Genomic DNA, 17,351 nt, shown 5'->3' with positions numbered 1-17,351 from the left:
TAGCGGTCCTGCTGCTGGGTTGTTGCCCTCCTACGGCCTCCTCCACGTCTCCTGATGTATTGGCCTGTCTCCTGGTAGCTCCTCCATGCTCTGGACACTACGCTGACAGACACAGCACACCTTCTTGCCACAGCTCGCATTGATGTGCCATCCTGGATGAGCTGCACTACCTGAGCCACTTGTGTATGTTGTAGACTCCGTCTCATGCTACAACTAGAGTGAAAGCACCGCCAGCATTCAAAAGTGACCAAAACATCAGCCAGGAAGCATAGGAACTGAGAAGTGGTCTGTGGTCACCACCTGCAGAACCACTCCTTTATTGTGAGTGTCTTGCTAATTGCCTATAATTTCCACCTGTTGTCTATTCCATTTGCACAACAGCATGTGACATTTATTGTCAATCAGTGTTGCTTCCTAAGTGGACAGTTTGATTTCACAGAAGTGTGATTGACTTGGAGTTACATTGTGTTGTTTAAGTGTTCCCTTTATTTTTTTGAGCAGTGTATAATAAAATCATAACGTATAAAACCTACTTTAGGTTAGCATAACACAAATAATTAAAATTATATTTTCTCAATAACCTAATATTTGTTAACAGTACGTTATAAGAAATGATATTGACAAAATTAGTTAGTACCACTTTTGTGATTTGAGTACTACTGACAGTTGGAGATGTTTGAGTAGCCACTACTCAATTTCTTCAATGAGTTAAGCAGTTACTTTTTACTGTACACACACACACACCTGTCTATATTAGACATGAGGGAGTCGGGTCCACAGTACAGTATAGTATGCCCCAGATAGCTTTTGGCAGAGGCAGTGATAAAGTAGGAAGAACCAGAGAAGAAGTCTGCAGCGGGACCCTTGGAGGACTAATTATATAACTAATGGTAAAATATAACAGAGGAAGAAGAGCAGCAAGCAGGCCAGGGGAGCTGTTTATTCAAAGTGAATTGGTGGAACAATGAAGAGCCTTTTCACGTGGCAGAGGCAGGAAAAACTTGGCCCTGCTTCTCGGACAGTGGGCGGGTTGTTTTCACTGATGCTTGTTTTTCCTCAGGAGGTCAACAGTGTTTCGTTCTCTGTCGTCCTGCTGACACTGCACTTTCTCTCTCACAACAAATGGCCCGCAATCAAAAGCAATTCAGAGTTGCAACTTTGGACATATTTGCCACCGTGAATGGGGTTATGGGAAATATGTCGTCGTGCACTCTTTAAAAGGGATGGTTGGATGACATCCAGTCCAGAACAAATAGCCTTTGGTTCCAACAGATCGTCATAAAGACCAAACGACTCGCTCTCTCATTGTAAACGTCCACCCAGTGTGTATTCTGGGACACATACCCTTCATTTCTATTGAACGTTTGGTTTTGTGCTGTCACCCTGGACATGCAGTGGGCACGAAGGCCTACAAAATCTGTATCCATGCCTACGTATGCCCCTTTTCAACAACAGGGCCAAACCAGGCTGAACTGTGACATTTCTGGTTCCAGGAACCAGCCATGAACTTCCAGAATCCCTCAAAGCCCATCCATAGACTCCCTTCTTGGCCCTGTCCTCTTCCCTTTTACAGCCACAGAGAGCCACCTGTTGACTGTCCCAGCCTCCTGCTCCCTGCTGGCCCGTTGACTTTATTTCCAGGTCCTGCAAGTGTCAATTCACAGCAGTGCACAGGTGCACTCATCTCCCTGCTGCCTGTTTGAAGTGGATCACAGAGTGCTTTGATCGCAGTCACCCCCCTCAAGCTCCGCAGTGGGCGCCTCTGCACGTGTTTACCATACAGATGACCTCAGACAGGATTGTACCACTGTATTTATAGAGGAGGACCACTCAATGCAGCGTTTGCATGCGCGGAGAGAGCGAAGGATACAATGTTGTGAACCTGTCGTTAGCTGAGCCTTTTTTTGTTCAAGGTGTTGTTTTTTACACTGAGTTAATGTGTATTATTCTATGAAGGAAATTCAAGGTTCATTGTGCCAGTGTGGGCTAGAGAAATGTTCATTGTTTGTGTAATATTTCTCTGGAGGGTCTGTGGGAATCAGGAGTGTTCAGTTCAGACAATTGATTTGAAACTGCCTACAGCAGAATACTTGATGCCCAGGCTGTTTGATCAAAGCGAGGCTTTCACCTGTCCCGAGATGACAGAGAACCTGTGGAATTCTCAGCGATATCCACTTGAGTTGCCTCACTGACTAGTGGATTAGGCTTCTCTGTGAAGGTTCAAGGAGTCACTCGAGGGAAAGAATTATAGTATGATTGTCTGATTTTATCTTAGTTGAATACAATGTTGTGTAGGTAGAGAGAGTCCTAATTGTTATCCCTGCTTTACATGTGCCTAAATTGTCACGGGTGAATAATATGCACCAAATGTTGAACGGTGATTTTTCTGCAATGTCATCCATCATGGCCTGGTGTCACTGGTCAATGTTTGACTTGCAATATGAATGATTTAATGTTCAGTCATGAATAGAATTCTGTTAAATGATCCGCTCTGCTCCTTTGCTTAAAGGCCGGGGATGCTTTGTTTTAATTCCACATCCTCATTCACTGTTTGGAGTGAGGAATTATTCACACTTGGAATTCTGGGTTTCTCATTCATAAAGAAAACTCCCGAAGCTCTGGTAACGTCTCTAGGAACATCCTTTCTCCTTTAGCTCCCCATAGAAATCCCTCGCTCTCTCAGTGGAACAAATGCGTTGCTGGAGAACCTGGTTGAACCTGTGACATCCAAACAATGAACATCAGGTCTTGGTAGCCCATCATGATTGAAAAAGGAAACTGGCACCAATCTCAATCTGCCCTCTAGGCCTATTTTACCTGCACTGGACATACAATCTAAAATGTTGTTTGGATTAAACCGAGTTCAGACTCAAGTAGCTATGGCGTGATTACCCATTGGGGTGAAGGGACTCTTTGCTACACTGCAGCCAAATGTACTTCCAGCTGATTGTTGGTTTCTATCTGGCTAGTCAGACACTGGATGCATATCACTGCAGTTTGTTTCCTCAACAAATGAGACTCCCCCCCCCCCCCCCCCCCCCCCCCCATCCTTTCCTGTCCCACCTTTCCCAACTTGATTTGTTTATTCCCCCACTCGGTGCCAGGATGAAAGAGCCGCTCCCGAAGCCTTGGGAAAGAAAATAATTTATCAGGGATTTCTAATAGACCCTACATATAAATCATTCATTTTTCAAGATTGTGTAGGCATTTAAAGCTGATGAATGAAGCCAAGTTCTCGGCTTATTCCACTTATTTGCATTTTGGGAAACACAACGAGGAACTCTTAGGGCCCAGTGACAGTTTAATTGAGTCAGCAGTTAATTGATCAATGATTCGGTTCAATCGCTTGACTTGGCCAGTTATTGATGGGTGCCCAATAGAGCAGTCTACTCTATGGGGAATCATTTGGGTAGTTTGGAAAAGGCCTCTTTCGCTGTTATTAAAAAATAATAATAATAATCATAACTTTGTCTGTAAAACCTTGTCTGTATTTGGACTAGGCTTGGGTGGTATCCGGTTTGTCATATCTTCATACTGACCTTGTGCAATACTGGGATATTCAGTAATACTGGCACTGGACACAAGGGGCGCTATTTTCAAAACCCACTTAGTTTTTTACGTTTTTTTACTTGCTAACAAGTACATGTAAAGTCTCATAGAGAATGCTAACTAAATGCTAATGAGTGTATTTTTTCCCCTCAACACCTTCCCTGGTTGCCACTACTCATCTAAAAATGAAATCTGTCTCATCACCATTTAAGTCACTCCCCCAAAAATATTTTGAGGTAGGGTGGCATTTTACCCCAAGTTACTCTAAATAAATAAATGAAGTAGGAATGGAAAGCTGGGATCCTCCTCTTAACAAAGGCTCTCTTTCCCCGCAACAGCTTGTCAGAATGCATATTTCCCTCCCTATGGCACTACTAACTTGAATGCTCCTCTCCCGCACAGAAAGGCGAGTAGGTAAATAGATAACTATTCTGCTATGTGGTAGTCAGATTTTTCTATTCATTACTCATTTTGTTTGGAGAGGAAAAGTAAATGTGGAATGTTCTAGTATCTTCAAACTGCACCTCGGCAGAAATATTCACAAAGCTCCGGTCTCTCTTCATTGTGTGCTTGTAAACAAACGCCACGTGACTGGGGATTACCAGTAAAGTTCATAATGAAACATTTTGACAGGTGAAATGAAGAATGAAATATTCTTAATCTAAAGTATCGCACAAGTTGACTTTAACTATCTGCTTAAAAAGTAGCGACACATATTCAAATGTAGAAAAAACTTCAGAAATACTATTGATGGTATTGAAAAACCCTCCCGTGGCTATTTCCAGCCCTACAGTCTACTAGCCTGAGTGGTCATAGAGTATCAAGTTGTGTTGGACTGATGTTCAAGACTGTTGTGTGAACTGGTGAGGTGTGTTTTGTGGTATTAGACAGTTTGTCAGTATAGTAGTTTCATGCTGGCTGACTACTAAAACCATAACCTCCAGAGACATTGACAGTGATTTTTGGTCTGACTTTCATCATTGAGTTTCTCCTTTTTACAGGAGCTTGTCTCCAAAACACATCCACCCCAGACTCCAGTCCCGATTAGGCATATCCGGTGTGAATACACACACTTGACGAGTACGACAGGCCATAACTGCACTCAGCGTGTTTGCGCTATACTTCATGTAATAGGGCCAGTTCATTTTGGAGGGTTTTCCTTGTGTGGGATTAAAGCCGATGATGCCCATATGATAGTCTTGGAGTCGATTTCCACTGGATTCTCAATGCTATACAATCTGATAGATTTGTTGAGGCTTAAGCCGCCACGTTGCTAGAGATAAGACGTGATTTTGTGTCAGGAATTAATTAGAAAATGCGTTTCTTATAGAACAACTCTGTTTCTATGTAATGTTCTGAAGTTTTGACAGCAGGGCTAAGCAGCGGCAGTTACAATGGCCTCTAGTTAGCTACTTACCATGCAATTCCTCTTGGCGTTTGTGACGGGGCACAAGGCCCCGGGATTTTTCATTACAGCAACATCATTTTGTGGCCTCTATTGGAATGTTGTGTGTTTTTTAAATCACCTCATGCATCCGTTTCCTTTCATAGTGGCGATGTCAAGCCCTGGTACCTCATGACAAATCCATTATACATAGCCAGGGTCACATAGCCATCACAGGACACTGCGTGTTCACTCACACATACCATTACGGTAGGGGGATGTAGCCTACAGTAGTGGCTGGTGTACATTTTAATGACAAACATTCCCATTGACTGGTGAGATATCTCATGCTGGAGGGTAATTTAGCTCCATATGCAGCCTGGTTAAGAGAAGCCTCCTGTCTCTCTCCTGTTTCCCTACTGGTGAATGTGGTGTGCAGTCAACCAGTAGCACTAGTGAAGACCCTGGCGTTTCCCGGCAGGATGTCAAGAAAGCATGTCCGTGCTCCATCTCAGTGGGTGATTGATTAGTAACAGGGCTAATTCATTCTATAGTGGCTTTAATGAACCACCTGAGACCAGCGCAGCCAACCTCCTCTCACAATGCACCTATTTGTGCTTCGTGATCACTTCCCCCTTTATATATGTCATTAGACTATGGGCTGGTGTTGACTACTGAGACATATTTATGACCTGTCTGCTGTGTGAGTTTCTAAGAGTTACATACCGCTGACTTGTGTGTAGATGTAAATATCAATCTGACATAGTTGTGTCTATCTGTTCTCAGAGATCCGTGCCCAGCTGGTGGAGCAGCAGAAATGCCTGGACCAGCAGACAGAGATGAGGGTGCAGCTCCTCCAGGACCTGCAGGACTTCTTCAGGAAGAAGTCAGAGATCGAGATGGAGTACTCCAGGAACCTGGAGAAACTGGCTGAGCGCTTCATGGCTAAGACGCGGAGCACCAAGGACCACCAGCAGTACAAGTAAGTACCAATGTCTTGTCTGTGTCTGACTTTGGGTCTGTGTACCTGGGTCTAGGTCTGAGTGTTTTTCAGTCGGTCTATGCATTTTTCCTGAAGAAGTTAAGTCACTGTATGGAACAGTGTCTCTGTCTGAAATATGCCTCCCTCTGGTTCAGTGTTCATGAATACCTGTTGCATTAGGCAACCAAGATCAACTTCATATTTGATTATAATGTTGATGACATATCAATCTGGAAAATATATTCAAATGTTTTATTAAATGTTGATGAGGCGAATCAATCTGGTTTCTATTTACAGTCAGTCTGGGAAGACATACGCACAGCAGCCGTGCTCAATGATTCAATTTCCTATTTATTTCTCATTATCAAACTCCATCAATGAGACATTTTATTGTCGTGTCATTCTACTCATTTCATCTCCTAAATTCGACCGCAGAAATCGATTTGGACTGCGGGCTTTCTTTACCAATTTTATTCATACTTTTAAAATGTGTGTTCCCAATATGAATACATTTACATGAATTATTGAAAGGAAATATCCTGTGAAGGCAGACTGTTACACCAGGGGCTCCAGCGATAAATATCCCAAACTATGTTACCCCTCTCAGCCGATTCTGCATAATGTCCCTTTGTTCTTCTGTAGCTCATCTGGGTAGCAGTGGTAGCTCTATATTTAAAACACTTTCTCCATCTAGCCTCACAATTCAAACCGTCACCCTCTGTCAATGTGCATATGGTATTTCCAGCACAGTGTACTGTGACTTATGGAACTGGAGAAACTCCAATGAAGTAACTAATACCTCCCTAGAATGGGTATAGATTTTAAGTTGTTACATTTTTTTTTTTTTAAATGAACATCAGATTCATGACTGCTCCCAGATCCACAGTACAGAATACATGGAATGGTGAAAGGACTCCTAGTGTTACAATCATTCTTGTGGAGAATAACCTAACCAGCTTGGTCCATGTCTACAGTGAGTTGGTCTGTCATTTCGATCTAACCACAAATGAGACCTAAAATGATGAAAGTCACAATGTGGGAATCTCGCTCCAAATCAATTGAAATATGATCACGCTGTAAGAGAAGAAGTACTTCATCTCTCTCCCGTAGCTTTACTTTCCTTACCCCTGTGTGGTACAACACAGACTGGCATGGATGTCATGGATGAGCCTTATTGGAATGTTGACACTCAGTCTCATCACGCTTTAGGAGTCTGCTTATGGAAAAGACAGATATTGGCACATTGTTTGAACTTGCAGTAGGGACCAAAAATAACACGCCTGTTTGCCCTATTCTGTGTCTGGAAATATTCCTCTACGGAGTCTACTGGGCCTGTTAATGACTCTAGCAGCTGGGTGTGCAGAACCGGGAGGCTGAGGAGATTCCGACAGCGTGGCTTGTTAGCTGTGGTTTTTGAGTGATATAGTGTCTGGTCAGTTCATTCGCAGGGTAAACATTTGCACAGTGCCAAGGCGAGCAGCATATTTCGGTGCTCTGTAAACGCGAGACATTTGAATAACAGTTTTAAGACTTGTGTTCGTACAAACAAGGTTAATACAGAGGCACTTCTGTATTCTCCACATTCTCTAGGCTGTTTTCTCTGGACCAATTTTTTCTGTTGTGAGGATTGTAAAAGTGCACTTTCACTCAGACTTTGAGCTTTCTGGCCTCATGATAGTGCAGAGCCTCAGCCCAGCTTGGGCTGGCTGTGTGTGTAATAAGCTGAATTAGCATTAAAATGAGCGCATTAAATCACTGGCTAATTAGCTGGTGTTTCCGCACTGGAGAGCAGTGAATACTGACATGCTGCGTGCAGTTGGGCTGCTAAGTGCTACTGACTGAGGTGAGAATTAAGTCACAGATTTGAATGCAGTGTTCGTCAGATTTGACAGGGAGCCAAGTTATGTGTATTCGGATTGTCGATGCCCAAATTGCAAAAATGTGAGGAAGTTAGAGAATTAAGGGTAGGATGCTTTGTACTAACCTTGATGTCTAGCCTCTGTTTCCTCTGAGGAGAAACTAGTCAGAGGAGCTGTGAGGAAGTTAGAGAATTAAGGGTAGGATGCTTTGTACTAACCCTGATGTCTAGTCTCTGTTTCCTCTGAGGAGAAACTAGTCAGAGGAGCTGTGAGGAAGTTAGAGAATTAAGGGTAGGATGCTTTGTACTAACCCTGATGTCTAGTCTCTGTTTCCTCTGAGGAGAAACTAGTCAGAGGAGCTGTGGTACAGTTCAGTGTTCAGGACCAGGAATGCCTCGTCAGCCATATTTTTCTCCTTTATCGGGTTGCCTTCAGGAGTGAAAGTGAAAATACACTATTTGTGATACCTATGGAATTATTGCTACAGCACCTCAGTTGGCCCAGAATCAATCTTGCTTGGGCACAGCAGCAGTGGTAAGCGGTATAGGCAGCTTCTCTAAGCTCGCTGTGATGGATGAAAGTTGGTACTGAGGGACCAGCAGGAGGTGGAACTGGTATGAAACCACAGTCAAATACTATTTGAAAACATTTCAAAATACTTTATCTGGGCTTGATTGAGCTTGCCTGACACAGTGGAACCAATAGGATAGTTATACAACTGCAAACCCTGCCCGCTGAACCCAGGTCTAGTAGATGATTCTACAGTCGGTATACACAGGACATATTGTGTATGGGAATCACATCGCTGTATGTTGGGCATCCATCCCTTGACATTAAGCTCTGTGATTCACACTTATCGGTGATAATCTGTCAGCATCATCCCACATATTGAATTATTCGGTGTGCCTAAGTTATTCAGAGTATTGCGTAATTTTCAAGCCTGTCCGCTTTCTACATCCCAAGCTGCAGCACGGATGGGGCCGACAGCAATATCTGTTGGCCCCTTTATTACTGATGCTTAGATGGATAGGGTTTGGCTTAGTCAAATGGCTGTCACCTCTCGTGACAAGTACAGTTCCCTCATCAAGCTCATTCAATCAACGGGCACAGTTTATTAGATCTGATTATCTGCACCGTTGATCAACCCTGATAACTAGACGTGTAATGAACAGAGTTTAATATTGCAGGAGGTGTATTGTTAGGGCGGGAGTTCTCTTTGCTAGAAAGTCAACCCTGATCATTACAAAAATAAAACCAATGGGACGGTTTATCCGCTAGCACCTCATTTTTTTTGAAGAACCAAACGGACCGTTTTTCCGTGTGGACAGTGATACTCTCTCCTCGCCGCTCCCCTCCACAGGAGACAGACACCCTGAGCACACAAGCCTCCAGCTGGATCAGCAGCTCTTTTGTCCACTGGCTTTCTCTTTTTGTTCTTCTTCCCAGAATGCAGTGGGGAGAGAGCTACAACAGGCCACACAGCGGAGTAGCCAGAACCCTGTCCCAGGGAGTGTCAGTCAGTCAGTTCACTGCTGCGGCAGCGCCATGGCTGTTTGCAAAACGAACACATTATACACACACATTGTGCAGTTCTGTTTGTTTAGAGAGTGCAAGAGGGATGGAAGGGAGAGAGCGATAATTGAATTATTTATGTAGCCACCCCTGAGAGGGAGTGACTTGAATAGACCAGATTTCTTTCCCCCATACAATAGAGCCAATGGGTTTAAGGGGGACTTTCATTCATGTTGATATGATTCAATAAATATACCCCCAAATAGTAGCTATCACTCAATTTTTGTAAATTCCACTTGCAATTGTCAAATACTCATATATGCCAAATTTTTATCCAAAGCGACATAGTCATGCCATACATCCATTTTTCAAATGGATCCTGTGACTCGAACCCATGACTCGAACCCACCATACTAGCTTTGGAAGCGCCATGCTCTACCAACTGAGCCACAGAAGACCAATTGCCTACAGTTGTACACTGAGCTCAGAACAGCCTCAATTCATCGGGGCGTGGACTCTACAAGGTATCGAAATCGTTCCACAGGGCTGTTGGTTCCAAGTTGACTCCAAGGCTTCCCCTTGATGCAGAGCTTGAAAAACCCAACAGCGTTACCTGGGAGGGCATAGGCCCACCCACTTGGGAGCCAGGACCCCCCGTGGCTGCGCCCCTGCCCAGTCATGTGAAATCCATAGATTAGGGCCTAATTAATTAATTTAAATTGACTGATTTCCTCATATGAACTGTAACTCAGTAAAATCATTGAAATTTTTGCATATTGCATATATTTTTGCTCAGTATAATATGTAATGGAAAGAGGTTTTCCTAATGTTTTGTACACTCAGTGTATTGCCTCAATTGTCAGTCAATGAATTAAAATACTAACATTATAACCGTTTGCATTCCACCCAGAGAGAGACTGCCATTAAAGCTAGTGATCCAGCTTATTAATGGGAAAAATCTTATGGTAGAGGCCCTAAAGGGATTTGCCATTTCAGATAGGGCCTCTGTTGATAAGTAAATAAGGTATTTCTGTCTTAAGTTTTCAGACTCAAAATTGAGCTCAGGTGCATCCTGTTTCCATTGATTATCCTTGATGTTTCTACAACTTGATTGGAGTCCACCTGTGTTAAATTTGATTAGACATGATTTGGGAAGGCAAACACCTGTCAGTAAAAGGCACATGACGGCACGCTTGGAGTTTGCCAAAAGGCACCTAAAGGACTCTCGTACCATGAGAAACCAGATTCTCTTGCCTGATGAAACCAAGATTGAACTCTTTGGCCTGAATGCCAAGCGTCACGTCTGGAGGAAACCTGGCACCATCCCTACGGTGAAGCATGGTGGTAGTAGCATCATGCTGTGGGGATGTTTTTCAGCGGCAGGGACTGGGAGACTAGTCAGGATCGAGGGAAAGATTAAGGGAGAAATGTACAGAGATCCTTGATGAAAACCTGCTCAAGAGCGCTCTGGACCTCAGACTGGGGCGAAGGTTCATCTTCCATCAGGACAACAACCCTAAGCACACAGCCAACACAATGCAGGGGTGGCTTCGGGACAAGTCTCTGAAGGTCCTTGAGTGGCCCAGCCAGAGCCCGGACTTGAACCCAATCCCAACATCTCTGGAGAGACCTGAAAATAGCTGTGCGGCAACGCTCCCGATCCAACCTGACAGAGCTTGAGAGGATCTGCAGAGAAGAATGGGAGAAACTCCCCAAATATACAGTACCAGTCAAAAGTTTGGACACCTATTCATTCAAGGGTTTTTCTTTTTTTACTATTGTCTACATTGTAGAATAATTGTGAAGGCATCAAACCTATGAAATAACACATGGAATCATGTAGTAACCAAAAAAAGTGTTAAACAAGTCAAAATATATTTTTGATTCTTCAAAGTAGACACCCTTTGCTTTGACCGCTTTGCACACTCTTGGCATTCTCTCAACCAACTTCATGAGGTAGTCATCTGGAATGATTTTCCAACAGTCTTGAAGTTCCCACATATGCTGAGCACTTGTTGGCTGCTTTTCCTTCACTCTGCGGTCCAACTCATCCCAAACCATCTAAATTGGGTTGAGGTTGAGTGATTGTGGAGGCCAGGTCATCTGATGCAGCACTCCATCACTCTTCTTCTTGGTCAAATAGCCCTTACACAGCCTGGAGGAGTGTTTTGGGCCATTGTCCTGTTGAAAAACAAATTATCGTCCCACTAAGCGCAAACCAGTTGGGATGGCGTATTGCTGCAGAATGTAGGGGTAGCCATGCTGGTTGTGTACCTTTTTTAAATTCTAAATAAATCAGTGACCTTGTCACCAGCAAAGCACCCTCACACCATCACCTCCATGCTTCACGGTGGGAACCACACATGCGGAGATCATCCGTTCACTTATTCTTTGTCTTACTAAGTCACAGCGGTTGGAGACCAAATTTGGACTCATCAGACCGCAGGACAGATTTCCACCGCTCGTGTTTCTTGGCCCAAGCAAGTCTCTTCTTCTTATTGGTGTCCTTTAGTAGTGGTTTCTTTGCAGCAATTTGACCATGAAGGTCTGATTCACACAGTTGATGTTGAGTTGTCTGTTACTTGAACTCTGAAGCATTTATTTGGGCTGCAAACTGAGGTGCAGTTAATTGCCTATTTCTGAGGCTGGTAAATCTAATGAGTGTATCCTCTGCAGCAGAGGTAACTCTGGGTCTTCCTTTCCTGTGGCGGTTCTCATGAGAGCCAGTTTCATCATAGCGCTTGATGGTTTTTGCGACTGCTCTTGAAGAAACTTTCAAAGTTCTTTTACATTTCTACATTGACTGACCTTCATGTCTTAAAGTAATGATGGACTGTTATTTCTCTTTACTTATTTGAGCTGTTCTTGCAATAATAATAACTTGGTCTTTTACCAAATAGGGCTATCTTCTGTATACCATCCCTACAGTACCTTGTCATGACACAACTGATTGGCTCAAATGCATTAAGAATTAAGAAGGAAAGAAATTCCAACTGTTCATTGAAATGCATTCCAGGTGACTACCTCATGAGCTGGTTGAGAGAATGCCAAGAGTGTGCAGCGCTGTCATCAAGGCAAAGGGTGGCTATTTGAAGAATCTCAAATATAAAACGTAGATTTTTTTTAACACTTGTGGTTTCTACATGATGCCATATGTGTTATTTCATAGTTTTGATGTATTGATGTAAAAATAAAGAAAAACCTTTTCATGAGTAGGTGTCACATTTTGACTGGTACTGTAGGTGTGCTAAGCTTGTAGCGTCATACCCAAGAAGACTCGAGGCTGTAATCGCTGCCAAAGGTGCTTCAACAAAATCCAGACTAAAGGGTCTGAATACTTATGTAAATGTGATATTTCATTATTTTGCTTTATCATTATGGTGCATTGTGGGTAGATTGACAAAAAATAAAAACAATTGAATCAGTTTTAGAATAAGGATGTAATGTAACAACGTGGAAGAAGTCAAGGGGTCTGAATACTTTCTGAATGCACTGCATTGTCATGCATGCATGTATGTGAGAACACACAAACACACACACACACACACACCTGTATGCATACGTAAGCTCACTCTTAAACACACGCACACTCTCTCCTTCTTTCTCCTCTCCTCTGAGGCCCGTAGTTATCTCTCCCTCCTGCCTATACCTGTCTGTCTGACCTAATCCCTGCATTGTGGGGAAATTATGACATTGAGAGTTTCCTGCCATTTATGTAGGCTAGGTAGTAGAGTTCCTGAGGTCACTGCTGCCATGGCCCTCCCTACACACACACAGGCAGGCAGGCGCACGCGCGTGTCATTTGGTCCAGCAGGTTGTCTCATTAGCCAGCACACAGCCCCACTGTTTGGCCATTGATTTATTGGAATGGCTAGTGTTCATTCAATGGCTCCCTGTAGTGTTTCCATCTACACTAAGTCCTGCATTTGGAATAATGACCCCGTTTCCTCCATTCACGCTGACTTTTCGGAGACTGTAATTGTAAGTTCCCGTCTGTTCTTCGTTGTATTGGATGTGTTGTACAGTCATAGCAAGGGCTGAAAGAATGCTGCGATGGTAATTTCAGCCCTTTTCTTTCAGCCTGCATCCCAAATTGCACCCTATTTACAATCCCTATATAGTGCAAAACGTTTGACCAGGGGCCTATATGAGTGCACTATATAGGGAACCATTTAGTGCACTGTCTGTATTCATGAGGAACTGGGCCGTGGCGTGCATGGTCTGGCGAATCGGGTCACTCCATTCACAGCGCCTGGGCCCCACTGTGCTGCTCTGTGCACTGAGGCGAGCCAGAGTGGGTCGGTCGGTTGGACACACACTAGTGCACAGAGCCCAGTTATATAACCCTCCGGTCACAGCTGATGTCCCATGCCCATGCTCATTACAGTTAGAGACATGCCAATCACATACTCACATACGCACGTACATACGCACACACAGAGATAGAATAGTAGAAACACACTTTTTGTTGTTGTTGCAGGTGTTTATGTGAACTCATGAAAAATAAAGAGGAACACGCTGCACACTGCTGTTCAGGCTCCCAGGTGGTTTTATTTATAACAACGTTTAGACTCTTAGGTCTTCATCAGGCATCCACATCCCAGGTGGGGGTGAAAAGTCCTATATATAGGGGCAGTGCTCAGTGACATCACTTCCTGTAACGGGAGGTAAAAATATATATCGGAATGTGATCAAATATTGAAGTCTTAAACCTTCTGTTGGTTTTTCCCAATGTAGGACAGACCACAAGGTCATTTCAACATGTAAACAACATTGGTAGGCATGCAGGTAATCAGGCCTTTGATGTTTAATCTTTGTCCTGTGCAGGGGTGGGTAAATGAGCCACATTTGTACGTAAAACTGCATTGAGCTCATTGGCCACGTGTAATCCCCCCCCTCCCACTGGACCTTATCCATGGAGGTTTCCCTTTTCTCTTGTGGGTAATCAGTTTTGACCACAATGTCTCCCTCATTTGGGGGTCTTTTAAGGAAACACGCCCACTTCTCACACAGACTCACCACTTGCTGACAACCCTCGCCCTCCCATACACTCTAGGCTATATCCACGCACACACACGCAGAAACAGAGGAGAAATGAGAGATTGGCACTCCACTCCACTAAGGCAGAAGGGATTTACGGTAACTGCAGTCTTGACAGAGTGTGTGTGACGCTGTCCAGCAACTCTGCCACAACCCTTCAATTGCCATACAGTCCCTTCAGAAAGTATTACACCCCTTGACTCCTTACACATTTTGTTGTTACAGATTGAATTGAAAATTGATTACATTTAGATGTTTTTCACTGGCCTACACACTATGTCCTAATAGATTTTTATTTATTTATCTACTTTTTACAAATGAATAAAAATGAAAAGTTTAAATGTCTTGAGTAAATATGTATTTAAGCCCTTTGTCATGGCAAGCCTAAATAAAGGATTAAGAATGTGCTTAACAAGTCACATAAGTTGCATAGACTCACTCTGTAATAATAGTGTTTAACCTGATTTTTGAATGACTACCTCATCTCTGTACCCCACACATACAATTATCTGTCAGGTCCATCAGTCGAGCAGTGAATTTCAACCACAGATTCAACCACAAAGACCAGGGATGTTTTCCAATGCCTCGCAAAGAAAGGCACCTATTGGTAGATGTCTGTTTTTTATTTTCACCCATTGAATATTCCTTTGAGCATAGTGGAGTAAATAATTATACTTTGGATGGTGTATCAATACACCCAGTCACTACAAAGATACAGGCGTCATTCCTAACTCAGTTGCCGGCGTGGAAGGAAACTGCTCAGGGATTTCACCATGAGGCCAATGGTGACTTTAAACAGTTACAGAGTTAATGGCTGTGACAGGAGAAAACTGAGGATGGATCAACAACATTGTAGTTACTCCACAATAATAACCTAATTGACAGAGTGAAAAGAAGGAAGCCTATACAGAATACAAATATTTCAAAACATGCATCTTGTTTGCAACACGGTACTAAACTAATACTGCAAAAGATATGGAAAAGAAATTCACTTTTTCTCCTGAATACAAAGTGTTATGTTTATGGCAAATCCAATACAACACATTACTGAGTACCGCTCTCCATATTTTCAAGCATAGTGGTGGCTGCAGCATGTTATGAGTATCTTGTAATCGTTAAGGACTAGGGAATTTTTCAGGATAAAAAAGAAATGGATGGAGCTAAGCACAGGCAAAGTCCTAGAGGGGAATGTGGTTGTCTTCTTTCCAACAGACACTGGGAGATTAATTCACCATTCAGCAGGACAATAACCTAAAACACAAGACCAAATCTTCACTGGGGTTGCTATCCAAAAAAACAGTGAATGTTCCTGAGTGTCCGAGTTACATTTTTTACTTAAATCTGCTTGAAAATCAATGGCAAGACCTGAAAATGTTTGTCTAGCAATGATTAACAACTATTTTGACAGAACTTGAAGAATTTGTTTAATAATGCTCACCACCTGGATTCGGTCCAATGTAGCAACATTTTTTTTTATTTTTTACATTGAATAAAGTAGAGACTGAGCTAAAAAAAATTATATTATAAACTGCAGTTGAGGAACAACGAGAAAGTAATTCTGCATTCAAATTTTATAAACTTGTAACCCAACTTTTGAAAAATGGCCTGTGAATGTTTTGGTACACCTACTGCAGAGGACTTGTCTAAACCTATTCAGCATCGTTCACACCTTCTTAAGCCTTCGCCTCACCCATCTCTTTAAGGACTCATAGTGTAGTAAACAACAAAGATTTCAAGCCTAAAGGTGATGAAAGTAGTAGTAAAATGTTTTTATCTAGTCCTTGCCCAGTATCCTAATCTGACTTTGGTGCTACTCATGTTGTTCTTCACATTACCGTCTCTTGTAAACACGCACTATATAAAATAAAATCAACGTTTATTTGTCACATGCACAGGATACAGAAGGTGTAAATGTTACAGTGAAATGATTACTTCCATAGTGGAGTCTTTTGTTTAGACATGTAGCTAGCTAGCTAAACAATGAACCATAATAACCACCCAACTCTAATGCCGCTTTCAAAACAACTGCGAACTCTGGAGAAAGAAAAAAAACTTGGACTGGGAAAAATCGATTTGAACCGATCCAACTCAGAATTCCAACTCTGGAACTTGGGCCTCTTTCTTGAGCTCCTACATAGATCATGCACCTAACGTTAGCTAGCTAGCTAGCTAACAGTATGCTTTAACCTCTACAGAGTACCTAACCCGGATCCGGGAGCACCCCCCACACCCCCCACACTGATTAGCATCGCTAGCATAGCGTCACAATTAAATAGTAGCATCTAAATATCATTAAATCACAAGTCCAAGACACCCAATGAAAGACACAGATCTTGTGAATAAAACCACCATTTCAGATTTTTTAAATGTTTTACAGGGAAGACACAATATGTAAATCTATTAGCTAAACACGTTAGCAAAATGACACCATTTTCTTACTCCAACAGTTTCTTACTCCATCAGGTGCTATCACCAATTCGGCTAAACTAAGATATTGATAGCCACTAACCAACAAAAAAATTCTTAAGATGACAGTCTGATAACATATTTATGGTATAGCATAGTTTTTTTTTTTTTAAATGTGCATTTTTCAGGTATAAATCACAGTTCTACATTGCAGCTGCAATCTGATATAGTGCTGATGCAGCTAGAACAATTACAGAGACCAACGTTATATAACTAATTACTTGTCTTAAAACATTTCAGAAAAAATACACAGCGTACAGACATTGAAAGCCCAACATCTGGTGAATCCAAACAATATTTCAGATTTTTTAAATGTTTTATAGCGAAATTAGCATAACTAGCTAATTAGCATAACCAGGCCAGCCAAAACCAGCTGGACGCGCGCGACCAGTTCACATGCACGACAGATATATGAAATAACATCGTAAATTGGGTCTTACTATTGCTGGTCTTTCATCAGAATGTTGATCAAGGTGTCCTTAGTCCTGATGAGTCGTTCAATCCATTCACAATGGCAACTTCCCCTCTTCATATAGCCTGGGTACTGGTCGACTGGCAC

General features: G+C 42.6%; 1 protein-coding gene across 3 annotated transcripts in view; it reads left to right on the top strand.

Moving 5' to 3' along the window:
- Positions 1 to 17,351, top strand: part of LOC129866838 (SLIT-ROBO Rho GTPase-activating protein 1) — a 163,266-nt gene that overhangs the window by 59,868 nt on the left and 86,047 nt on the right. For all 3 annotated transcript variants that reach the window (XM_055939809.1, XM_055939811.1, XM_055939810.1), the window contains exon 2: positions 5,720 to 5,915. In XM_055939809.1, the coding sequence (XP_055795784.1) occupies positions 5,720 to 5,915 (196 nt within the window). The remainder of the gene's footprint in view (positions 1 to 5,719; positions 5,916 to 17,351) is intronic.

Source organism: Salvelinus fontinalis, chromosome 12 (assembly GCF_029448725.1).
Source record: "Salvelinus fontinalis isolate EN_2023a chromosome 12, ASM2944872v1, whole genome shotgun sequence".
In the NCBI taxonomy this organism is placed as follows: Eukaryota; Metazoa; Chordata; class Actinopteri; order Salmoniformes; family Salmonidae; genus Salvelinus; species Salvelinus fontinalis.
This window is presented reverse-complemented; position numbering and strand designations above follow the sequence as displayed.